Source organism: Solea senegalensis, linkage group LG15 (genome assembly GCF_019176455.1).
Source record: "Solea senegalensis isolate Sse05_10M linkage group LG15, IFAPA_SoseM_1, whole genome shotgun sequence".
Lineage (NCBI taxonomy): Eukaryota > Metazoa > Chordata > Actinopteri > Pleuronectiformes > Soleidae > Solea > Solea senegalensis.
Window position 1 is genome coordinate 11,219,871 of NC_058035.1, and position 26,038 is coordinate 11,245,908.

A 26,038-nucleotide genomic window follows, 5' to 3' on the forward strand; every position below is an offset into this window, starting at 1 on the left:
GAAAGATGGAAGCATGAAGTGACTTACATTTAGAACACTGGGCACACAGAAGCCAGAAAAACATTACTAAGACATTTTATTTACAAATTAAAACATCCTATTTCATAAAGTGTGTAACAGTTGTGCTCTACATACAGTTGTGTAAATTCTTTGCAGTTAATAAAGGGTTGGTTGCAGCATATTACAAAATATAACCTCATCTATGAGGTAGCTTCAGATATACATGACGGAAGGTGACATTCAAAAACAAAAAGGCAACACATTTATACTTGTTTGTTTCACAAATAACGTACAAATAATCTGCTTTAAAACACTTGATTTGGGTGAAAAGACCATTTAAGACAAACAGTACAGCATCTAAGACTGACATTAAAGTCTCAAATTAGTTAAATGTGTAGAAAAAAAAACATTCCATACTGTATGGTATGTGAGGATTTACACATGTGACACTGTAGGTACATCATGTAAAAGCTGGTATTCTGTTGCAATCTTGTGTTTTTCACTGCTTTTTTTGAATTACAAATAATTAAAACAATGTTTTATTAACATCGGAACAATAACCTTGCATGGTTATAATTTCACATAGCCACTTTTTTTTGTTTTACGAATACATATATTATTTATGATTAAGATACAAACAAAAGTTTATTTCAGTTTTATGAGTACACCACTTAAGATCGTTGTATTATGCTAAAGCATCACATTTTGTAAGCTGGCATCACTCACTGTGTTTACATGCACGTTAAAAGTATGATTTTTGTCAGACTAAGACAGTAAATCAGTTTTCTTAATGTCATGTAAACTAGACAGTCTGACTAAAATCGAGCTAGTCTTAATCGGACTAACATACCTGGAAAATGTGATTCATAGTCCGATTACTCCTGCATGTATGCGCTTAGTCAGACTGGGGTCAGACTTGGCGTTCTGCACATGCACAAAAATTTCCTCCCTGGTCTTTGACCTGGGAAGTAGAAGACGATGTATAAACTGCTGATGGAAATCATGTGGCGGCGGCGTCTTTCTAGACAACAGCAACCACAAGAGCCATGCTCCATCTAATTTGCATCACAATTAACATGTATAGCAGGTACGAAACATAGGAAACCACAGCACGATCCATCTCACTATCCATCTCACCTTTTGCTGTTTATTTTTCTGTGACTTATAGGTCAACAGGAAACTGATTCAATAGCACTAGTTTATAGAGTGATACAGCGCCACCTACGGAGACAGGGTCAGGCATACACAGCTAAGAAATCAATTTCGGCCTTAGCTCGACTAAACTGTGCATGTAAATGCACTGAGCAGGCAAGATCATACAAACCATTGCATACATTGCACTATACCCATGCAGTCCCTTAAACTGTTTGATCACACACATATTCTCAGTATATGTGCATTGGTAATTCACCCACAGTAAGAAGCCCTTTGGTAAACCTTTGTGACAGCCAGTTTGTATTCTTCTGTGTGAGATTCACCATTTCAACAAGTTCACATTCTTTTTACACTTCCTGTACACATTCCGTCTTCTCTTCAGCTTTCCTTGAATATCAGTTAAGGTGCCATCTGGGAAAGAAGCACAGAGACACAACATGATTTAACACAGAGGCAACTAAACGTACATTTAAATGGGTGCTATAACAGTGGAGTTGCATGTACTCATACCTCAAATCGACTGTAAACTTTCCTCTCCTTCCTCATGCTCTGGATCCTCTCGAGCAGCTTCTCCCGCTCCTCTGTCGATTTAGGCTGTCCTTTACCAAACGTCCCAATCTGTCTTTCTGCTTGCCTTTTGGCATCTTTGTCAGCTTTATCTTCTTTCTCATCATCAGTGACGGGAGATTCTTTGGTGGCCTCGTTCCTACTCTGGCTATTAGCAGAAATCTGCTCTAGCAGCAGCTTAGTATCATCTCTAAGGTTGCTGCTTGAGAGCACGTTGGCTGTTGATGACTGGTAGCGAGACTGGCTCGCTTTTGGCTGCTTGGACTGTGACGACGCAGAAATGACTTGATTTGATACAATCTCTGCTTTCTCTAAGCAGTTATTTGCCTTTACTTGGTCATTTGTTTTTTCACTTATGACAGATTGCTCTGTTGTAATATGCATTTCCTTATTTGTGTCCTCAGACTTTTTATCACCAGAGGCAGACAATTCTGGCTCTTTTCTTATTTTACTCTGTTGGTCTTTGTTACTTGTTTCAGCAGGATCAGATGGCTCTGGAGCATGGCTTTCCGGGGTCACATATTCAGGTTTTGGCTCTGGCTCTGTGGAGATTTTTGAGGTAGGCTCTGTTGGGTGAGAAGTTTCTGTTGATGAGAGAGTAGTTTCATTTGAGTCTGTTGTGATTTGCTTGGGAAGAGATGGTGTATTTGAAGGACTGCATGACGCGGGCATGTTTGTTTCTGTTTTTCTTGCCTCTGAGGACAAAACTGATCTACCTGACACAGTTAAAGGAGAAGAGCGGGGTACTGTTTCAACAGGAGCAGGACTGACAAATCCTGTCAGGTTAAGTTCGGACGGACGAGTTGCTTGTTTCTGAGCATCTTGCGGAGATGCATTTGCTGTGGACTGGGGAGCATTAGCAGTAATGTCCAAATTGGCAGGAGAAGATGTTTCTGATGGGAAATGCTCAGACGGGAGGTGGATAGTACCAGTCTCAATTTGATCAGGTCTGTTAGTAGAAGTTTCCAGATTAGATACATGAGGAAACTCAGACTTGAGGGGTGATGTAAGGCTAGGATCTGGAGGCTTGATATCAGATTGGACATCCTCTGATGAGCTAAGAACCTCAGATTCACTGGAATTTGTCTTAGTGGTGGAATGTAATGAGACTATGTTTGGTTCTGTCAAGGTTGTGCATGTGTCAGGAGCGATATCAGACTCCACTTTTGCAGAGTCAACTGCTGAAGGGATCTCAGATGATGTCAACTTGGGATCAGACTGTAGACAAACCTGAGTAGACTCAGATTCTGTTAATTCTTTAGAATTTTTATCCGTTGTTTGGCCGTTCTCAGGTGGTGAGGAGGTGACAGGTTGCAGTGCCTCTATTTTATCAGAACTTGGTGACAATATGCTGGAGACTGAACTGGAATCTTCTGTGGTAACATTAGAACATAGAGTATCTTTAGGTGAAGACTGAGGAGCAGAGCAAGAGGTTGGAAGACTTGGAATGCTTTGAATTGATTCGTTGGAAGAAGTCAATTCTGATCCATTGCTTTTTTCAGCTAGTTGTGCAGGTTCAGTGATTACAGTTTGAGACTCAGCTGATTCAGCTTTTTGGTTGTGAGAATCCAAAGGAGCAGATGCAGAAGACAGTGGTTCTAGTGAGCTGGGAATGGGAGAACTGGACTCCTTTGAGGTAGAATCACAGTTTGGGACAGTAGATGTTGGACTGATGCAATTATCTTTTACAACAGTTTTTGAGAAGTCTTTAAGAGTTTCATGTGAAGGTGGTTCTCTTTCTGCAGAAATGGGCAAATATGTTTTTGGTTGGCTGATTTCAAGCTCCTTCTCTGAGTCAGCTTTGAAAAGACTGTCTTGCTTGGGGATTTGACTTTCATTTGAACTTTGTTCAGGAGATGGAACATTAGCAGGGGTAGCATTTGTTGATGTCGATGGATGAGTAAAGCTACTCTCTTTTACAGCAGGTTTAGACAGCATTACATATTTAACAGGTTCAGGTTGAGGGGGTTCTGTTTCTACAGCAACAGGCAAAGATGTTATTGGTTGGCTGATTTCCAGCTCCTTCTCTGAGTCAGTTGAACTTTTAGTCTGTTCTTCTTTACAGCTTTGGGAGGTACTGTCATCATTTTTGAAAAGACTGTCCTGCTTGGGGATTTGACTTCCACTTGGACCTTGTTCAGGAGATGGAACATAAGCAGTGGTAGAATTTGTTGATGTCAATGGATGAGTAAGGCTACTCTCTTGTACAGCAGGTTTGGACAGCAATAAGTCTTTAATAGGTTCAGGTTGAGGAGGTACTGTTTCTGCAGAAATGGGCAAAGATGTTGTTGGTTGGCTAATTTCCAGCACCTTCTTTGAGTCAGTTTTGACAGGACCCTCTTGCTTGGGGAGTTGACTTTCATTTGAACCTTGTTCAGGAGATGGAACATTAGCAGGGGTCGCAATTGTTGATGTCATTGGATGAGTAAGGCTATTCTCTTTTACAGCAGGTTTGGGCAGCATTAAGTCTTTAAGAGGTTCTGTTTTTGCCACATCAGGCAAAGATGTTGTTGGTTGGTTGGTTTCCAGCTCCTCTGAAACGGAGGAAATTTTAGTCAGTTCCTCTTTACAGGTTTGGGAGATAATGGCATCATTTTTGACAAGACTGTCTTGCTTGGAGATTTCACATCCATGTAGACCTTGTTCAGGAGATGGAACATTAGCAGGCGTAGTATTTGTTGATGTCGGTGGATGAGCAAGACAACTCTCTTTTACAGCAGGTTTGGACAGCTTTACATCTTTAAGAGCTTCATGTGAAGGTGGTTCTGTCTCTGCGGAAATGGGTAAATCTTTTATTGGTTGGCTGGTTTCTAGTTCTTTCTTCTCTGAAACAACAGAAGTTTTTCCGGCACCAGTTGTAGTAAGATGTTTTTCAGAGAGACCCTCTGATTGTGAAGTATTAGCCGTTGTCTCTAAGGCTTTTTTTGTATCGGTTTCATCCTTTCTAAGAGTGGTACTATTTTTCACATCCGTCTGAGCCTTGTCTACATTCATTTCAGCTTCTGCAGCCTTAGCAGCTTTACGTTTTGCTGCCAGCTCTTTAAAAAACATCAGCCTGTTATCAGGATCATTCATATCGACATATGACGGAGTAGTGAGCAAAGATGTTGGTGCTTGTACTGGCTGATCAGATTTAGTTTGTGACTTTGATAGTGAAGAATTAGCAACTGTACTGTTATTGGAAAGATCCTTTGAATTGTCTACCTTTGATTGATCTACATTTGCTTCTTTACTGTTCTCATCATTTGGCTTAGATGTCTCTATAGTTGAGCTGTCAAAATTTGTTGACTTTATGTAACGGCTCCATTCAAAAGGTTCTCGTGTAATAGATCTCTTTTGTCCTAAAACAAAAGGTAGTTTTGTCTGCTCTGCTTCATTTTTGTCATTTTCTTCATCCTGTTGTCCAGCAGTTTTGGAATCTTGGGAAGCATGCTGCTGATCAAGAGAGCTGAATAACAAAGATGATCTTAACCTAGAGCCTCGTGGCATAGCACTGAACTTTCTTCTGAATGACTCATCCCTTAGAAGAGTAGTGGTTTTTGGTTCTTTTTGTTCTGCTTCCTCTGCCTTTTCTCCATCAGCTGTAGATGATGATTCAGATGGTGTTGGTGTTGTTTTGGCTTCTGGTGCCACTGCAATAGGTTCATCAGGCAATTTCTTTGGCTTCTCTCGCACAGTGTTTTTGGTGTAACAAGGTATTTGGCTTACCCTTGGTACAGCAGGAATCTTAAATTCTCTTACATTAGGAATTTTAGGATATGACAAATCAATTCCTGGTACCGTTTGCTGTAAAGGATTTGAAGGCTCTTCAAAGGGTTCTGATCCCTGACTTGGTGCCAATGGCAGGCCTTCCTCTCCTGGATTATCATATGTACTGAGGTATGAGCTAATCCTCCAGTTTCTTAGTCCTTGTTTCACCGTAGGATCCTTACGGTCAGCGTTGGACTCCTGGAGAAACAGCTTTTGCTCGGTTGTATTTGAGGGCGTGGGAGACGACTGACAAGGATATGAGCCCATGCTCTGTCTTTTAGGGTGAGGTGAACTTAGTAAATCTGGCTCAGGTACTAATTTCTCTGAGCTCTGATCAAAGTCAACATATCTTGTAGATGATAAATAATTAAGCACAGGGTCAAAGTTATCAGGTGGTTGCATCTCTTGTGGTAAACCAGATGCAGAGTATTGATCTGACTGAAAGTCTTGATTCCAGAACTTGTCATAGCCACTGTAATCTGCTTCTGGTGCTAGAACAGGACCTTGACAGGGCTGCTGTCCCCTGTGAAACTGCCTTCCCTGGTTCTCAGGCTCTGGCATTCCCTGTGGCTGCAAATGTGGATAAGAATATCGACCTTGAACACCTTCAGCATAACTATGGCGTTTGAATGCAGGATTTTCTAACATTGACATTCGGTAGGGGCCCTGATCATGAGATGAATCGATGCGAGGCTGTGGGGAGGGAAACCTACTATAAACATCTGCAGGGCTGTGCTGAGGTTCTTGCCTCTTAAGAGACATCATTCTCCAGTCCACATCCATTTGTTCATCATAGGAATGTCTCATCCTTTCCTCTGAATCCAGTGGTAGAAATGTTCTCGGCTCTCTGAACAGAGGAGTTCTTTCACTTGGGTTTTGCCTCTTTTGTAATGCGGCAAAATCTTCTATTGGAGCAAGTGTATTTTCAACCATCAGAGGCTGGGACTGAGCAAAAAGAATACGAAACTCTTCGTCAAAGGTTGATACAAGCTGTCCTAGAAATAGGTGTGCCATACAGCGGTGAAGCTTCTCAAACGACCACATGAAGCTGGAAAAACATAACACATAACAAAAAAGTGGTAATTAATTCACAAAAACCTTTCTTTATTGATACAAAAATATGCAAATTAAATAAATGTGATGAATGTGTGTGCCATATGCTCGCTTGTGTGGTATCAAGTTCATAGGTGTGTCTTTCAATGGCTGCACCTGTAGTTTCCACTCAGCACAGCTCTGCAGTCTGTCAACAAGAAGCGATCCATCATCTGACCTTTAAAGGATTTCCCTGAGCGGCAGTGGTACGTGATGCCTGACACTGTTCTCACACGTAAAAACTGCAAGAAACGCATCAAAACATCCAAATATAATGAACAATGAAGAACAATTAGTAAATCAAGTGTGTTAGTGTTTAAATTGCAAATCAGACTAGGTGGCAGCATTGCATCAGCCACATTTGACATCAGAAGAAAGACAATGGCTGCAGTTCTATTTAATATTCATATGCTCATGTGCTGTGATTTCTGTTATTGAAGATATACTTCAATATATTCTCCGTATGATTAAGGGACAATAAATTAACAAACTAAATTATTATTTTGTCCAAAAGGCTGCATTTTACCTGAGCAGGCACATATGAACAAATGACAAAAAATATAAAATAAAAAAACTACACAAAAAACACAGTGCAACATACAATATATAAAAAGAAATCCTTGTAAAATTATACAATAGCATGTGAGATTAAGCGCAGGATAAAGCAATAGGATGTTTGCACTAGTTCAGTTATTTGATAATGCTAGTATGTAATGCATTTCTAATAGTAAAATCAGTTAGACGTCCTAGTCAGACATGTGATGTTTGCAAAGAAAACAAGTTTTTTTTGTTTGTATTATGAAATGACGTCAATGACAGAAGAATGCTTCTCTAGACTAGTTCAACTAATACTGAGGAAGGAAGACTTTTAAATTACAAGGTTAACACAATAGTCCCTATTTATGTTGGTCTAAAAAGACCTCACGTGTTTAAACAGTTTGTGACTTCCCCATTTCTGTCTGTGACTCAAGGCCCATTGATTCCAACCAAAGACATGCACAACTATTGTATAACTGTCAAATTTGAACTTTAAAAAAGCAATTCTCCATGGCATCTGGGCACAGAAGGTTTAAGCAAACACTAATTATACTATGAGATTGATGCTGAGGTGAAATATTGCAGCAGCACTTCTCTGTATGTAAAAATGAAATAGTAAAAGGTGCATGTCACCCAGTGTAGCAGTAGTTTTTACAAGTTCTTGGAAAATGTATCTGAGACTGTGTGTGTGTTGGTTGATGAGCAGCACTGACTGGAAACGCGGGAAAATGCAAATTACAAGCAGCCTAGTTTTTGCATAGTGTTTTTTTGTAATACAGTTTTAACTGCTTAGTATCCGCACTCAAATGTTGATAAACTCACTTGAATGCTCTGTAGATTGACCCTGCAGTTGGACACCATGTTGAGGAAGTGATCCGTGTTCTGCTCGTCTAAAAGGATGTAGACAGCAACACTCCTCATGGCAGCATTGAGTATATCCGCAAACATGTCAACATCAGTAAACATGTCCATCACTATGGCAATGACCTGAGGAGATAAAAGCCCCAAAAAAACATGTGTTGACAAAACTGTCAGGACATTGTGACTTTGACAAATCAAGTTTGGCATGACATACACCTTTATAAAGGAAGTGAAAGGCTGACCTGCTGAGCATTCTTTATAAGTCTCCGAGCCTGCTCCTTGATACTTGGCATGTCAGGCTCAGGGGGGTTGACCAAAGTGGTGACCTCTGTGGGCCCAATGAAGCGATGCAGTTGAGGCCAACCAAGGTCCAACCCTGGTACATCCTGATCAGAGTGAATTGGCCAGTAAGTGTCTGAAGAGCCATCTCCCTCAGTCTCCTGAAACTGTTGCTCAGGGTGGTAGCTTTGATGAGGACTTCGAATAAAGCTCTGAATATACTGAATTTCAGGTGTTGACAGGAAATCCACCACATCGGCTTTTTGGAGGAACTTGTAGTATCCTTCCAAATCCTCCTCAACCAGCGCATCAATAGCTAATCGGTAATCTTCCCGATAGTGAGGAGGGAGGTAGTTCGGGTCCAGAGGGTTGTCCCCAGCAGAGGAACACTGAGAGCGTCGTGCCATTCTGTAGTCTAGGGAGGGTTAGAGCAAAACAAAACACATTAATGAATGTTCTATCTTAAATCATGATCAGTCCATTTTTCATTCAAATAAGAATTTGTGAACATTTTGAGGAAATCACATTTATGACACTTTATGGACAAAAGAGAAAATAAGTGTGTGTGTTGTCTTTCAACTGAATAACAATGAGACACCTATTATATTGTCACTAAATCTAAATATATGAAATATAAAATCAATACTTTTGGTAATAACCCTGCTAAATATATCAAAATAAACACGTAGTAGTAACTCATATAGGTCTACATGAGCAGTTTGGTCAGAATCTTGTCAATCAAAGCTAATATCTTGATCCATTTTGACACTGTAGGAAAGTGAGCAGCCTTGGTGGACTTTTGCACTCTGACTGCTTTCTCTGGTTTGACATGTTTCCAGTCAGATTTACTGCATGATAGTGGGACAACGATCACTGGTTTGACTTAGTCTTGTGGGTTCTCTTTGTAAGCTTTTGCTAAATCGAGACACTATATATCAACATCTGAAAAACAGTTGCACCAGTACATTATAGTGAATCCAACCATGTTGCCCAGTTCTGCAGCTGTATCTCTCTAAAAACATCAAATCCATAGCTTCAGATACTTATAAACATCAGAAAAACATCAGATTGCATCAGTATTATATAGCTCTGCAGCTGTGTCTCTAAAAAGCTTTAAAGGTCCATTATGTAAGGTGAGAGCGCAGTTTGTTACAAATGGAGGATCAGAGAGGATGTTGTTTTTGGTTTGTGTCGTAAACTTCTGCTTTAAATTGCAGAATGAATAGTGTGTTTGGGCTCCAGTGTGGAAACGTGTAGACGCAAGATGGCGGCTTCCATAAAGCAAGGCCCTTAGGTAAAGCCTGAATAAAAGTCTGCATCTCTTGAAAAACCTTAAATCCATAGTTTGAGATCAAATTGACATACTTGTGAACATAAGGAAAAACAAATAAAAGTCTTTCCCAAAGACTTATTCTAAGAAAACCAAATGTTTTTTTTAACTTTAGGCCTTTGAGTCACAGTTGAACTTAAGATCCTCTGTCAACATATGAAACAAACAAACAAACAGTTGCACTAATGCAGTATAACTGAATACAACCACATCACCAAGCAGCTGTATCACCATACAACCCTTCAATAGTTGCATTAATACAATATGCCGGAAACAATTTATTGTTTTAGAATGAATCAAATGAAGTGAATTAACCAGCTCTGCATCTGTATCTCTCTAATACCTTTAAGAGCATACTTTAAGTTCCAATTATGATACATTAGAAACCACCAGTACATAATACTTGAATTAAATCATTGGTTTTGACTGAAATGAATCCAAGTCATATCAACTAGTTATGCAACTGTATCTCCTTTCAGAGTCTAGGTCAGCTCTTCAGGTCCTGGATCTGCAGATTTCAGACACAGGGCCATTAGCTCACAGTGATCCTACTAGAATTAGCTCAGAATGAAGGAAGGGAGAAGGAATCTGACCACAGGATAGATGATTATGGGTGTGGCTCCTCCCTCTGACCGAAACAACCAAAGTCTGCATATATGCAAGTTTGGGCAAAGCCACATATGAGAATGTCGCCACAGGGGAACATCTCGGTCCAAACGAAAAACACACACAAAAACCTCAGTGAAACGCGGCAAAAAAAAAACACCTTCTACAGAGTCAACTACTCTCACTTCTTTCCACCAACACGGAGGTGTCATGTCAGAAAAGTTCATACGCAGAGCATACAGTCGGTGTCCATATGCTAAGTTTCCCAAAATGTCCCCACAATAACGCTGTACAGGCCGAACTTACCGTGCTGTTTGTTACTCGTCACTTTACTCGTTGTTCAAACTTGAACGCAGTCATGTTGTCTTTTCCACCACGTTTCCATCCACAGTTTCGTCGTGTATCTGCTCCATCTGAGACTCGTCTCAAGTTTTGTGTTACGCCGCCTTACCTTCCTGCCCCTGCCTTCACCCAGCTAAACCAGTTTATTGTCATGCTTGAGGCATGTTGTCGGCCAGATTCTAGTCAGAGACAGAGATACAGTCAGAGGAAAAGTGGTGTCGACTAAAAAACACGTCGCTCCGCCTCAACTGGAACTGAATACGTATCATTCTCTCCCTCTCTTTCCGTCTGTCTGTCTGCCTGTGTGAGTGAGACCGCGCTGAACTCTGCACAGTTCTTATCTAAAACCAATATCAAGTGTCACTGACCTGTGCAGGTGTCACAAACACACACACACACCATGACCTCAGTCATTGATTACTCTGGTCCGTGAACGCAACACGTATACATATTTATATCCATTCATATGTTAGTCATATCCTGCTATCTGCTCTGTAAAACTTTAACTTCATTCACTGGAAATCTTTATTACTATTGTGGCATTTCAATGAGGTGCATCACATTTAAAAAAATAAAATTTGTATTGTGTAAATGGGAGAGACATTATACGATATTATCATAAGGGATGGGATGGGATCGACGTAGCATTTTTTGTGTCCAATACCAATACCGATATCACAAACTTAGTTTTAGTTTTTATTGAAACTGGTTTCGTTTCGACTTTTTATTTTTAAAATTAGTTAGTTAAATAGAGTTAAATTCATGGGGTTTGCTGGTTTTTATTTATTTTTTGTAAATGTTTAGTTTTAGTTTACTTTTTATTAGTTTTAGTGAGTATTTGCCAGGTGCAACATTCATAAAGGTAATAAGTATTGTGACTCAAATACAACCTTTCAAAATTGCCGGCAGAGACAAAATAAATACTACCCAAAAGGATTATGTATGAAATAAGACCGATAATTTTTCAAATGTGTCAAAAAATATTGTTCTCTCAAAAAGAAGAAATAAAGAAGAAAAAAAAAGCCCAAACATTACTGATTTTTAATTTACATTTTTACAGTCTGTGCATAGTGACACGTGTGATTTATAGGATTTTTGTACTGTATCAGTTTTTGTATTTTTATCTGTCCACTGTTCAATTCCCATCCCTAATTATCATGCATGCTCTCAGTCTCTTTCTGATAATAATAATACTAATAATATCATCATGAATAAAACATATTGTGGTATTATTATTAATAACTGGTATTATTATTGAGGATATGTTATGAAAGGAAATGTCCACAGTGACCCTTATTATATATATGTTATCAGTGAAGATGCCACTTGGCATGGAATTTATGCCAAGTGGTATAAAATGGATTTATGACTTTATTACTGTCTTACCATTATTCTATTAATGCTTTTTAGATTTGTAAATGAGCAATTATTAAAAAAACAAAACAAAAAGTTACAGTAGGGGGAATGTTGCTGGAATATTATTTATCTTGTAGAAGGTCATAGACTGTAAAATAACAGGTTGTCTTTGGTTTTGTTCCACAGAAGCAAAAAATATATCAATTAAAATCGGGTAACAAATCATAGGCCTTAAGTATTTGTCCAAGTTAATTATTTGGTTGGACAAACTACCACAATGAACTGTGCATACCTAGAAAATGAAGCCAGCCTCTGTATTATAACAAATCTGGAACCTAGACATTAATAAACGATACCGAACCCTACTGATGCATACAGGTAGGGCTGCAACTAACGATTTCATAATCACTTAATCTGTTGATTATTTTCTCGATTAGTCGAGTGCTTGTTTGGTCGGTAAAAGCTTCAGGTGATCTTTTTAAACTCGATGCAGATTTCTTAGTATGACGCAGATCTGAGCAAACAACAGTGGCAGCAGTTGATAATTAGAAAGACTGCAGTGTCATTCTTTGATGAAGGTGTTGTCTTCACACAAACACTGGAGCAGAGAATCACAAGGTGACCAGGACAAAACCAGAGCCTGAGGACATCCTGTCCTCTGCCAACACCAACAAATGTCTCACTCCACAGCAGCCATGGCCACAGACTAAAGTGATATTACTCATGCATACGTGCCGTTGTGTAACTTTACTTTGTGGTTTATTGTGATTGCTGATGTGGAAAAGCCTGGCTTTGAAGTTGTGGGAGGGCCATGTGGGATTCCAGCATAAGTCCTGTTTTCTTAAACCCTGAAAGGAGAGAGATAGAGAAACTAAAGTGTGTTTTCTTTCAGGGTTGCTCTACACTCAGTCCTAAAATATGCTGATCAGAATGGAGTCTGATGTAACTAAAGCAAAGGAAGTGATGCAACACAGTTGCTCAAATGACATGAAGACAATCCCTTATTGTTCCTGCCAGGCAACACCCAAGGCATACAGAGGAGCAGTTGTATTTGAAACATCAAAATGAACGTTTACACAGTTCATAGATAGTTGCTGCACTACATACCATACGGCAGCACTCAACGCTGCACTCTTTTAACCCCTGAAGCCCACAGAGAAAAATAGACTCGGTGCCCTGGCTTTTGGTTTTGTGACTGACAGCTTTGGTTATGAAACATGAACATGTTCAGAAAATGAATCAGAGCTTGAACCCTCCCCTCATCCATAAAACATCTCCAGGAATGTATGAATCAAACCAATGATTTATGTGCTACCACAAATGTCTAAATGGATTGTTACTGTTAAAATGGCAACAAAGACAAAGTGTCGCTCATGGTAATTAAATGGTTGGAAATACAGTGGCTTAAATCCAACTGAAACTTATTTGCATGATACAGTCACAGCGTGCACTCACTGGCCACTTCATTAGGTGTAGAACACACCTGATGAAGTGAAAACTGGCACCCTGTGTGATCTTCTGCTACTGTATCTGCTTCAAGATTCAACACGTTTCACATGTTCAGAGAGAGTCTTTGAACCGACTTGATTGGAAGTTTTGGTGATTTGTATTTCTGTTGTGAGTGACTGATGTCCTGTTATTCTGATCTGGTTAGGCCATTCTCCCCTGGAGGCATGTTCTCTCAGACACCTGCTCCTCTGGATATTTTGTCCCTTTCAGACAGTTTTGAGGTTGTGTGGGAAAGTCTCTGCAAGTTTTGAAATACTCAGACCATGATGCTCAGTTTGAGCAGGTCATGTGCCTGAATGAGTTGCTGCCATGTGGCCAGTGAGCGTAGAATATTTATTTATATTATATATATAGCTCATCTGTAGGTGTCATTAATATAATAAAACACACTGTTAAAAAACATCTTAAACATTAAAATCCTGGCTAATTATCCTCTAGTTGAGGCTTTAGTTTTGCACTGCACCTTTAATAATGCACATACTGTATTGTAATAATAGTAATTAGTTAGTTAATTAGTTAACTTTGCTCATCCTTTAACATTTCATCTACTTTTCCTTTAGATGGTGGACAAGGAAGGTAAATATGCTTGTTAGTGTTGTTTTTGTGAACGGGCCACTGTTTAAATTCTCCCTTGGCTAAGGAGAGTATGAGTAAACCATTTGTTTATAGCATGCACTGGGGATTTTTGATGCTGATAAGGAGAGAGGATGAGGAGGAAGAGGATGTGGGAACAAAGGAAAAGGGAAGAGCAACAGCTGCAGAATACATTTCTAGAATGTATCATTTAATAGAGAGATAGAGGAAGTCCGAGCAGATTTCAAGGGGATGAAATCAGGCTTTCCTACGGGGATGACGAGGAAGAGGATGACGAATGAGCTCAGTTGCAAACGAGTGTGTCACTGCACTTGGACTGGACTCATAACTAGCCCTGACACATGGACCATAAACTCCTACTCTGTGATTCAGCTGACATTGTGAAATTATCTGATATGATTGGAAAACCTGAGGAGAATTTGTAGTTGATTTTAAATTAAGTTTTTACTTTAATCCGTCATCACTGACAATCTGTGAGGGGCCGCCCTTATCAGTAGATGAAAGGGAAGACGGGCTCCTCTATATTTGTCAAATGGAGAGGCCATGACAAATTCCTCAGGTGGCTGTATTCCTGCAGCATTCTGTGTCTCTTGGAGATGCTGTACATGTTTCAGCCCTCGTCACTGGGCTGAGCGGCTCAGATCACTGTGGGGTGTTTTTTGTGGGTGTTAAGTCAGAGATCATTTCTCCACTGATGGAGAAAGGAGCAGACATAAACACATGAGTGAGACAAAACCACAACAGTGAAACATACAGGCTCTTGTCAGTGTGAAATGTATGGACACACAGCAGCATGAAGGTGAGGAGTAAAAACTGAGGAGCGCCGTCAAAGTCGTTATGTTTCTGACTGTGTTTGTCTATTTATACGTGAGAAGCATTAATAAAAAAAGCTTCACTGCCCTCCCTAACATAGTTAGGTTGAGAAAATTTAATCTCTCATGATTGGCTGATAGGTCAAATGTTTTCATTAACTCTGCTAAAAATGTCACTGCACTTCAGTCTATGTTTCAGCCCTTTCCCACTATACACTTCTAGCACGGCTTGGCTCAGCTCGGCCTGGCTCGACTCTACTCAGGTTTTCTTTTGCTCTTCCATTAGTGATAGTATCTGGCACCTGGTGAGGTTCCAAGCAATACTAAAATGTGACCTCAATGTGCCAGCCACTGATTGGTCAGTGAACGTCGTCACAGGAAGAGTCACGAGCGCAACGTCCGACACAAGAATCAAAACGAGCAATGCCGAACTGTAGATCAGTTAAAAATACTTATAAATATTGAGATTTTTGAAATTTCTTTGCTAAATGTTGGAGATAAAATTTAGTGACAGCACTGCTGGAAGCCGGCGATCGTGAGCTGAATCACAGCCCTTTCAGTCATATTTTAGTGCAGTGACTGTGTCAGACAGAGTGGTCATGCAGGAAGTAATGAACTAATCTTTTTAATTAACGGAATCTAATGACTCAGTACACAGTTTGTTTGTTTTGTATACACAAAATGACGTCGCGGCAGTTTCGTGCAGCCACGGCATAATGACCACATTGAGGAGACACATTATAGTAATGGTTAACGATGTGACTGATACCAAACCGAGTAGGGTTGAGCCGAAAGTGTGTTGTGTTGTGTGTTCGGCCATAATCCAGATCAAGATTTGTATCTGAAGCATGAAATAAACCCATCCACCCAACTTCTACCAATTTATCCTCCACATGAGGGTTGCAGGGGGCGAAAGCATGAAAAACATCTTTGAAAAATGACGAAAAAAGTGTTTTAATTTGAGCTCCTTTGCTTTCAAATTGAATCTTCAACCCCTCTAGCTATACCTTAAAAAGCTCTGATGCTTTTGCTTTTTTATGTGTCTCCTCTCGTTTTACCTGATGTGTGGAGGCAGTCTGAACGTTAGTGTTGCTTTGCTGTAAACAGACGCTGACCTCAGTTCACACACTGAGTAGCAGGTGTGTGTTTGTATTTGATTTGACTGTTGTTCTGTTTATGTAATTGTGAGTTAATTCTCCCTGTGTTGCTTTATATATGGTTTATATATTGCAGTGGTTACATTTTACTACGATCCAAAAATGTTTATTGACCATGTCAAATAAAATGCAATAACTGATGAACGATCGCTACACGGATCAATTCTAAATCCTCTTTGGATACATTTAGGCTTTCTATTGTGTCTATTTACATATGCATACTTGTGCTGTGTGTCATGCGCTGTGCAACAACATTGACATATATGCCTGATGACAGCGGTTGTACAATCAGAATGATACAGGCAGATGGGACTCTATACAACATGTTTGTTACCTGCTGTGAACCTAGAAAAGATGGAAAAACAGGGAACAGTCTCTCTGATTTACAGTTTTAACTTACTTTTCTTTTTTTCTTTTTTACTTGCCTGACAAGTTTCCAGCTCTATTGTAATGTATCCTGTTGTACATCCTGCGGCTGTGGCACACAGCAGAATTTCCTGCATTGAGTCAAGAACACACACGTCACAGACAAACATCACATCCTTCTATATGTCTTGGATACTAAGACACCATGTCAGAGGGAGCGAGAGCAAACATCTATGACTACACATGTATAGGAAATAGGAAAATAGGAAAATGAGCTTGACATTACATTATCACTGCACTCCACATGTACTGAAGCTGCACAACTGACTTCCATTCATACTTCAAGTGATCTTACAGGTTCTACTGTTTACTTTTGGGTTCTTTGTTTGCGTCGACCTGTGGTTAGTTTTGAGCTGCATTACAAAGCTGTTGAGCTACTTAAGTGTGCCAAGGTATCGCTCCACAAAAAGGCTGTGGTGTAATTTGAGGTCAAACAAAAACTTACCTGAGTTCCCGAGGTCAGATGATGTACTGGAATGTGATTAGTCTTATTACTATCAAGAAGATCAACAGGTTACTGCAGAAAAGCCTTTCACTTCAACTACAAATATGGAAACTGACATTTAAACAAAATGAGAGCAGAGACAGCGCGGGAGGGGATTAAGGACCCATGTGAATTTTTTTGGGGGAAAAATAATAAAAAAAGACAGACTTCTGAGATGGGGCCACATGGCTGGTGTAGTGGTTAGCACTTTGCAGCAAGACCTGGGTTTGCGACACAGTCTCAACAAGTGACTTCCTGCATGGAAGTTATACAGGGTTTTCTCCAGGTTCTCTGGTTCCCTCCCACAGTAAAAAAACATGCAGATTTGGGGATTAGGTAAATTGGAAACTCTAAATTGAACGTGAGTGAGAGTGAATGGTTGTGACCCCGTGATGAACTGGTGATCTGTCCAGAGTGTACCCGGCCTTTCGCCCTACGTCAGCTGAGATTGGCACCCGCGACCCTCATGTGGAGGATAAAGCAGTAGAAGATTCTGACTGTCTGAGATTAAAGTCAGAGTTCTGAGGAAAAAAGCCTGGATTTGTTTGGATGGACTTTAATCTCAGAATCCTCTTCCATAAATCTCATTGCAAACACATGTAGCCATATTTGCAGTGTTTAGACAAGGGTTGTGCATGTAGGTGTTCTTTTGATTTGTTCATATATTCAATACAAAATGCAGGACTGCTTTTTTAATATAACTGGTAGGTCCCCACACTGTCATTATCACAACTCACATTTACTTTCACTGACTGTCATACATTTAAAACGCTCTTCTCGATGCCAAATTCATCTACAAATACTTGGCCGGATTGAAATTTAGGTTGGGCTGCAGTTGGATTGTACTGAGGCCGTCTGCCAAGTCATGATATTTAAACAGCGCCACTCTATGGACAGCCTACTGTCAGCGTTTTGATCTGTTGAGGTCATACTGCCTGATTCATTTGTTTATATCAGGAGGAAGGTTCAGAGGGAGCAACCTTTAGCCACACTGCACAGATCAACACACACACATGTGAAAAATGTCATTTAATTTCTTCCGAATAAAATCAAGTATGCCTTTAACTTTTTATGGACTGTTATTGATATGTGGTTAAAGTGAAATTGGACATTGAGCATAGTATCAGAATAAAACTAATCTGTGGAAAATTATTTTTATTTTTATTTTAAGTGCTTCTTATTAGAGAAACAATTGAGCAAAGCAGGTATAACCATGCAGGTTAGCTATTTAAAGTTCAAATGTGTGTGTGAGAGAGAGAGTCTGTGTGTATGTGTGTGTGTGTGTGTGTGTGTGTGAGAGAGAGAGACAGACAGACAGCGAGGGAGAGAGAGAGAGAGTCTGTGTGTGTGTCTGAGAGAGAGAGACAGTGTGAGTCTGTATGTGTGTGTGTGTGTGAGAGAGACATACATTTCTGTATATAAAATCAAATATAAAAATACTCAATACAAAAAGAAAAAGCACAATACTGAGAAATGCTTTTTCTTGTTTTGTACAATGTGCAGTTCAACATAAGCAATGTCAGTATTTAATCAGCCGTGAGAGGGCGCTGTCTTGTGTTTTGAAAGTGCAGTGCTGCAAAAACCAAAAAGTAACAAAGAAGATTTTAAGCCAATGAATGAGCGATGACGTCTTCACGTCCTCTTTCTCCAGATGCACGCAGGCCCCGCCCTCTCATTTTCTACCCGCGCTGAGCCATCAAAGATTGTTTACACTGAAAAAGATGAATGACTCCATGAGGAAAAAGTAATTGTAACGAAACGCAACGAGTCATTTTATTAAAAAAAACGCGAACCGGAATAATTCAACTGTCTTAACGATGACTATACAACACTTTTGTGACAGATGAACACTGAGACTTTAACTTTGCTCTGATATTCTGAGGCAGAGTGAGACATCTTACGTTTTCTCATCTATGGCGTCACATGAACACTCTGCCGTGTTTCTGGTTGTGATGCTGCATTGAAGCTAACTTTTTAAACGTTCGCTTCCGCTATTTTTTGTGTGTTCTTGCTGTGTTCTCTGCTCTGAGCAGCAGCTCTGTCTGTCAACATGGCGGGAATCATCCGCAGGCTCGACGAGACTGTTGTCAACCGGATTGCTGCAGGAGAAGTCATCCAGCGTCCTGCCAACGCCGTCAAAGAAATGATCGAGAACTGGTAACTGACAAACGTCTGTGATTCACACACACATTAATTAAAGTTTCTGTCTAACTTTAATTAACTCTGCTGGGAGACATCATTGTTTACATTAGGCTTGTGGCAAAACCTCGTAATTAACAAACACCTGTCAACATTCAAGTAACTCGAAGTGTAATCGCTACCTGTAGTGAACACACACACACACACGATGAGTGAGTGCCTTGCTCAGGGGCACCCCAGTCTGGGGCACTTCCCGGGATTTGAACTGGCAATTTTCCAGTTACGAGCCCATTTCCTTTCCTCTTGGCTATGGGCTGAAGTGACCTTTTGCAATGTCTGATTTTTTTGACGTTACAGTTTAGATGCCAAGTCCACCAACATCCAGGTGACAGTGAAAGATGGAGGGTTGAAGCTGCTTCAGATCCAGGATAACGGCACTGGCATCAGAGTGAGTGACGAGTTTAATCCGCATCTTTACACAGATTTAACATTGTTGTGTGATCTCTTCTTAGCTTTAAGTGTGTTTTTGTAAGTTGAGAGAACTCATTTTGGATCAAAAACCATCACAATGAGGGTTTATCTATAGGATTATTGGATTGGGAGAAGTGAATGCATTATGACAAATGTGTGTACTTGTACTCTTTTGGACCATTGCTGTTGTCTTCAAAATGAGGTGAACCCTGTTTTCTGAGGCTCTGGTTAAAGTTAGGATTATAGATCCTGCATGTAACATTTAGGTGGGTGTATTGCTTATATACTACCCTTAATAATGTTTGTATAACTGCATTAAAATAATGAAAATAATAAAAAATAAAACTAGGGATGAAACAATTACTCCATTAATCGATTACTAAATTAATCGTCAACTATTTTGAAAATCAGTTTTTAGTGTTTATTTTAAAGAATTAAAACAAGTTTTCTGACTTTTTAGCTTCTTAAATGTGAGTATTTTCAAGACATTTGAGAAACACTTATCCACATTTTTCAACATTTTATGGACCAAACAATTACTATGTTTCGATTATGAAAATAATTGTTCACAGCCCTAAATAGTTTAGTCACTTTCTGGTATGCAATGACCACTGTAGTTCCCTGATGCACTTGGAACTGGTTCAATTTAGTTGGTAATTTTGAGTTGAATTGTGGTTAAGTTAAGTTAATTTGGGGTTAGGGTTAGGCATTAATTGGTTGTAGTTAAGGGTTAAGTTGAACATTTTGTCCAAATGAATGGAAGTCAGTACAGCGTCCTTAGAAGAAGTGTCGACGTGTCGGTTCTTGACTTGTGACCTGATCAATGCAGAAGGAAGATATGGAAATAGTTTGTGAGCGTTTCACCACCAGTAAACTGCAGACGTTTGAGGATCTCTCGGCCATTGCAACATACGGATTTAGAGGAGAGGTAAGCAAAGCTTTGAGGTTTTTATACGGCCTTTTGTGTACAAAACAACGACATACATTTACTTCTGTTGTCCCTATTCTTGGTTGCAGGCCCTTGCGAGTATAAGCCATGTTGCACATGTGACCATAACGACCAAGACAGCTGATGCCAAATGTGCGTACAGGTATGAAATCACAGCTCACTTATCTGCTTTCCCCGCGAGTTACAAATGGTCGTAGCATGTAACACATCTACTCTGTCATTGTGTTGTCATGCAGAGGCTGCTACAGTGATGGCAAACTTAAAGGTGCTCTTAAACCATGCGCTGGCAACCAGGGAACACAGATTCTTGTGAGTGCATTGAACGCATCACGTCTTACAGACTGACTTTCACGGATACGCGTAGACAACAACAGTTCTGTACTCTCCCTGTGTGCAGGCCGAGGACCTCTTCTATAACGTGTCGACCAGGAGAAAAGCTTTGAAGAGCCCCAGTGACGAGCACTCCAGGATTGTAGAGGTGGTCAGCAGGTCTGGGGTTTATTCCTCCTGTATTGTAATTCCTGCTTTGTATTTACGCGCCTCCGTACTCAGTGTTCTTGTGTTGTTTTGAAGGTATGCCATACACAACTCAGGAAAAAGCTTTTGTGTCAAAAAGGTGAGATGTGATTTTTTTTTTATTTGATTCAAGCGCAAAGGTTAAAGGTGACCATGTTTGGCTCCGTAATACCAACTGACAAAAAGAATCATCACCCATTTTCTTTCCTTTTAACAGCAAGGAGAGACTGTAGCAGATGTGAGGACCCTACCCAACGCCTCAGTAGTGGATAACATTCGAGTCGTGTTTGGAAATGCAGTCAGCAGGTATTAATGAAACTAACAAAGCAAGACATGAAAATCAGCTTCGATGCTCTCTGCTGTCGTGATCCCGTATCCCCTCACACGCTGACTGCACGATTGGCTCGTTGCTATGTTACCAGGGAACTCATTGAAGTTGGCTGCGAGGATCAGAAGCTTGCATACAAGATAAAAGGCTACATCTCAAATGCCAACTACTCCGTCAAGAAATGTATCATGGTCCTCTTCATCAACAGTATGTATCGTGGAAAAGCTAGTCGGAGTGTAGCTGACAGCTGTGGGTAATTGAATCTTTGTTAAATGGTCTGTCGTGTCTTAGATCGTCTGGTGGAGTCGAGCGCCTTGAAGAAAGCGATCGAGACGGCTTACAGCGCATACCTTCCCAAGAACACGCACCCTTTTCTCTACCTCAGGTAACCGTGAGCTTGTCTGCATTAGTGGATTCCATCGTTGTTAGTAGGGCTGGGCCAAAATATCAATGTAGTGATGTATCGCTGTCCTTCCTTGTGCTATACAAGCAAATATTCATATTTTAATTAACAAATGAAGGCGCTCTAAAGGAAACAGTCCCTGCCAGTTTCACTTGTTTAATGAGGGAAACTTGGGGGGAAGTTACCTGGCCGAAGAAGAAGGAGTTTATAGGTGGTGGTTGAAATCTACGTTAAGAGATGCCTCATCCACATTCAATACTATAAATAGACTTTATGCACTTTGTTCTCTATGTTGTGAATAAATAGAGAAATCCTGCACTTTAGACTTCTTCAGTTAGACAGATATCATGATCTATCGCTATATGATTGTCTTGCAATATACTGATTATCACAGAATTGTCGATATTATTGGTATCGCGTACCCTGGGATTGTCACCCCTTGTTTTGCGAGAGTCCTCTTGTATTCACCAACGCTTTCTGATTATTGCAGCTTAGAGATCGCGCCAAAGAACATCGATGTGAACGTTCACCCCACCAAACACGAGGTGCATTTCTTGCACGAAGACAGCATCATCGAGAGTGTTCAGAGGCACGTCGAGAGCAAACTGCTGGGCACCAACTCCTCACGCACATATTTTACTCAAGTAGGATATCACTCGAATCACTATTTCTACTAATGTCCGAGAACTTGCTCAGCTCACGTGCTCATTCTTAGTGTGAGTGTGTATTTGTGACGCACGTTCACTTGTGTTTGTGCAGACGTTGTTACCAGGTCTGTCGGTCTCTGGTGGCACAGAGGTGACGTCCTCCAGCGCCACGGCGGATTCCACCGAGAGAGTCTACGCACATCAGATGGTGAGGACTGACTGTCGCGCTCAGAAGTTGGACGCCTTCCTGCAGCCAAAAGAGAAGCCGCCGCCGCCGCCCAATCCTGAGCCGGAACCAGGAGTTCCCAGCAGCAAGGAGGCTGCCAACAAAACCACCCATCCTCACAGCATAGAGATGGATGAGGAAGATGATGCAGAGATGGTGGCGGCCATGGCTCAGCAGGGGGCAGAAGTTTCTAAAGATGAAGAAGAAAACGGTGTCAGTGCTTATGATGCTCAAAGGTGATCGACCTCTTTCCAAAACTGAGTTTTACAAATCAGTTCAGAACAGGTCAGTAATCGTTGACCTGCAGTTAATTTCCAATCTGTATTCTTGACAGAATGTAACTGCGTGAGCTTACTATTAGTGCTCAACTCATTTTTGTCTCTCTACGTATCATCGTCAACCTCTTTATTGTTATTATAATTGTTTATTAGATCCAGTGTAATGAACATAAACACTATAATACGCCTGCAGAGCTCTGTGGCTCATTATTAGCTCAATGTTTTGTTTACAGGAAGCAGTTGTCCTCTGGTTTGGTTTTATTGCTTTTAATATTTAGTTAGTTTATTACCCTTTTTCCACAGATTCTGTACACACGGGTATTGTCACCTTACATACAACAGCACGCACCAAAGAAACAACATTGACAAAACACATGGCATTCACTTCAACGATGACAAATCAACAGATCATGGCAATAGATCTCCAACACGGCGCAACTAAGACAGTCAGGCGTTATTCACATTAGTGCTGGATTCCCTGCTGATTTAGTACTGTGTTGGCAGAAGGTATGAGACTGTTTTTAAACCATGCTCTGTTGTATCTAAAAGTTCTGTATCCATAATCCAGTTCCCTTCAAAAAGCGTATTTACACATTCAATACAGCACATGTGCAGCACTAAAGGGTACAAGACAAAACAAAGGAACAGCAGATGAAGAAATAAATAAACATTGAGCAGTTTAAGACCCACGTACAGCCCTCAGATGACAGGACAAACAACTCTGAATGAATACTGTGGGTTGTGTCTGCCAGATGTTTCAATTCTTTGCCAAATTCTACCACTATTGTATTCATCATTATGCTACAGTTGCCTCCATGTGGCTGAAAAGCAAACCAACAGAGTCTTATCTCGTCAGGTTGTGTCAAAATAGAACATTGCACGTTTGTAGACGCGCATTGTACTGAATGCATGATGTGTGACAGCTGTATGTTGTTGTTGTTGTTACCTAGGAAGCGTCCGAGGAAGGAGGAGCAGCAACAGCAGGAGGAGGAGGAGGAAGAGAATCTGACAGCTGCAGCTGTGCCCAAGAGACGAGTCATAAAACTGAACAGCATCAAAGAGCTGAGAGCTGAGATCATGGAGAGCACACATAAAGGTGAACAAAAACAAAACATGTTGTAGGTGAACATACAGATCACATCTTTGCATTTAGGGATGACTCGATCGGACACAAAGTAGTATGGAGTAGTAGAACCAAAACTGATGTCAGTACAGTTTACATCTTCTGTTACTAGGCTGTTTTTAATACATTTGTGCTGATGTATTTACAGCCTAACCACAGCAATATCGTTGCTTTGTATTTCAATTTTCCAGAAACAAAAATACACTTTACTACTCTTGGTTTTTCTTCTTTTATTATAAAATGACACGTGGATGCTTGTCACAAGACATTGATGCTGCACATGTCGTCCCTATTTACGGCCTGTGCGTAGTGAAGCATTTATGATAGGGTTTCTGGGTTGTAGTTTTTCTTTTTCTCCATATTCCATAGTGATTTTGACCAGTATCAGACTGATACCAAGCATTATACCAGCTCATCTGTATTCAGAATAGGTCAAAGTTTTTTTGACACAAGTCGCCATTGTCGCTTGGATTGCATCCGTTTTCTCCAGGTCTTCAAGAAATGCTGCAGAACCACTCATTTGTTGGCTGCATCAATCCCCAGTGGACACTAATCCAACATCACACTAAACTGTACCTGGTCAACACCACCAAACTCAGGTCAGAGACCTAGTTGGTAAACACGGATCATTTTCAGTGTTTTTCGATCCGCTGCTCTGCCTCATTTCATTCTCTTGGGTTTCAGCCAGGAGCTTTTCTACCAAATACTGATCTACGACTTTGGGAACTTTGGTGTACTAAGACTCTCTGTGAGTTAAGTCTTCGTCTTGGTCGTGAATGGTAAGATGATGCTGTGCAGACGGAGTATGATGGTTAATGGCTCGTCATGTGCACACAGACCCCAGCTCCGCTCTATGACCTGGCCATGTTGGCTCTGGACTGTGAGGAAAGTGGCTGGACAGAGGACGACGGACCCAAAGAAGGCCTCGCTCAGTACATTGTGGACTTCTTGAGGAAGAAAGCGGAGATGCTGGAGGACTACTTCTCCGTGGAGATAGACCAGGTCACACTCCCACGTTAATTTATGCTGCCAGTTTTAGTCTGCTTCTTCACAGTAAGCCATGTTGTAAATTGAGTTTCTTACGTCATAGGAGGGAAATCTTCGAGGACTGCCACTCCTGCTCGACAAGTACACTCCCGTCATGGAGGGTCTGCCCATGTTCATCCTGCGCCTGGCCACTGAGGTGAGGTCCTTGTTCCTTTCTTCTCCTTTATGACAAGATTCTGAAAGCACAAACTAAATCAGAATGCTTTTACGGCGGTGTGTGCTGCAGGTGAACTGGGACAATGAGAGGGAGTGCTTTAAAGACTTCAGTAAGGAGTGCAGCACCTTCTATTCCATCAGGAAGCAGTACATCCTGGAGGTTGAGCCAGGAGAGGAGCAGGTCCTATGTTGAACACATGTCAACCTTTTTTAATATTCCTTCTTCAATGACACTTTTTTTTTACATCTGTGTTGTGTATTTTTGGTTTAAGGATGATGAGGCAAATCTGTGGCGGTGGAAAATGGAGCACATCATCTTCAAAGCTTTTCGGACGCTCCTAAGTCCTCCTAGGAACTTCAGCGAGGACGGCACCGTCCTGCAGATCGCCAACTTACCTGACCTCTATAAAGTGTTTGAGAGGTGCTGAATCTCATGATCATATGACTGAAAACTCAACCTAACTGGCTGCTTGCTTTTACACTTGGATGTAATATTTGTGCTGTAAATAAAATACTGTATAAAACCAAGACTTATCATCGCTTTGTGATGGATGGAAAAAAAACCAAAGAAAAACGGAAGGTTGCCGGTTCAAGTCCCCACCAGGTCGAAAGGGCTGGGGTACCCCTGAGCAAGGTACCTAATCCCCATTGCTCCCCGGGCGCTACTCAGTGTGGCAGCCCACTGCTCCTAATTCTAGGATGGGTCAAAATGCAGAAAATAATCTAAAAAAAAAAAAAAGTAAAATAAATAAATAAATCCGCCATGATTTATATCTGCTCCGTCATAGGAAAAACTTCCCCTTCCCATTTAAAAGTGCTCAGCCTTGTGATTAGTTTTGTAGGAGAGAAAACTGCAGCCAGAAAAAAAACAAATAGTCACAAGCCTCCCAAATACACA

General features: G+C 40.7%; 2 protein-coding genes across 2 annotated transcripts; one reads left to right on the forward strand and one right to left on the reverse strand.

The window, feature by feature from the left end:
* Positions 1–59: 59 nt before the first annotated feature.
* Positions 60–10,816, reverse strand: fam83ha (family with sequence similarity 83 member Ha). Its single transcript, XM_044045956.1, has 6 exons — positions 10,484–10,816; positions 8,205–8,656; positions 7,924–8,088; positions 6,682–6,806; positions 1,666–6,520; positions 60–1,566 (listed from the first exon to the last, which is right to left on the reverse strand). Exons 2-6 carry the CDS (start codon positions 8,646–8,648, stop codon positions 1,555–1,557), a joined length of 5,601 nt encoding a protein of 1,866 aa, XP_043901891.1. The 5' UTR covers positions 8,649–8,656; positions 10,484–10,816; the 3' UTR covers positions 60–1,554.
* Positions 10,817–18,561: 7,745 nt separating this feature from the next.
* On the forward strand, positions 18,562–25,668 carry mlh1 (mutL homolog 1, colon cancer, nonpolyposis type 2 (E. coli)). Its single transcript, XM_044046562.1, has 19 exons — positions 18,562–19,014; positions 19,354–19,444; positions 20,297–20,395; positions 20,485–20,558; positions 20,653–20,725; positions 20,814–20,905; positions 20,990–21,032; positions 21,150–21,238; positions 21,355–21,467; positions 21,552–21,645; positions 22,154–22,307; positions 22,423–22,772; positions 23,765–23,910; positions 24,428–24,536; positions 24,622–24,685; positions 24,775–24,939; positions 25,028–25,120; positions 25,211–25,321; positions 25,413–25,668. Exons 1-19 carry the CDS (start codon positions 18,908–18,910, stop codon positions 25,566–25,568), a joined length of 2,223 nt encoding a protein of 740 aa, XP_043902497.1. The 5' UTR covers positions 18,562–18,907; the 3' UTR covers positions 25,569–25,668.
* Positions 25,669–26,038: the final 370 nt, after the last annotated feature.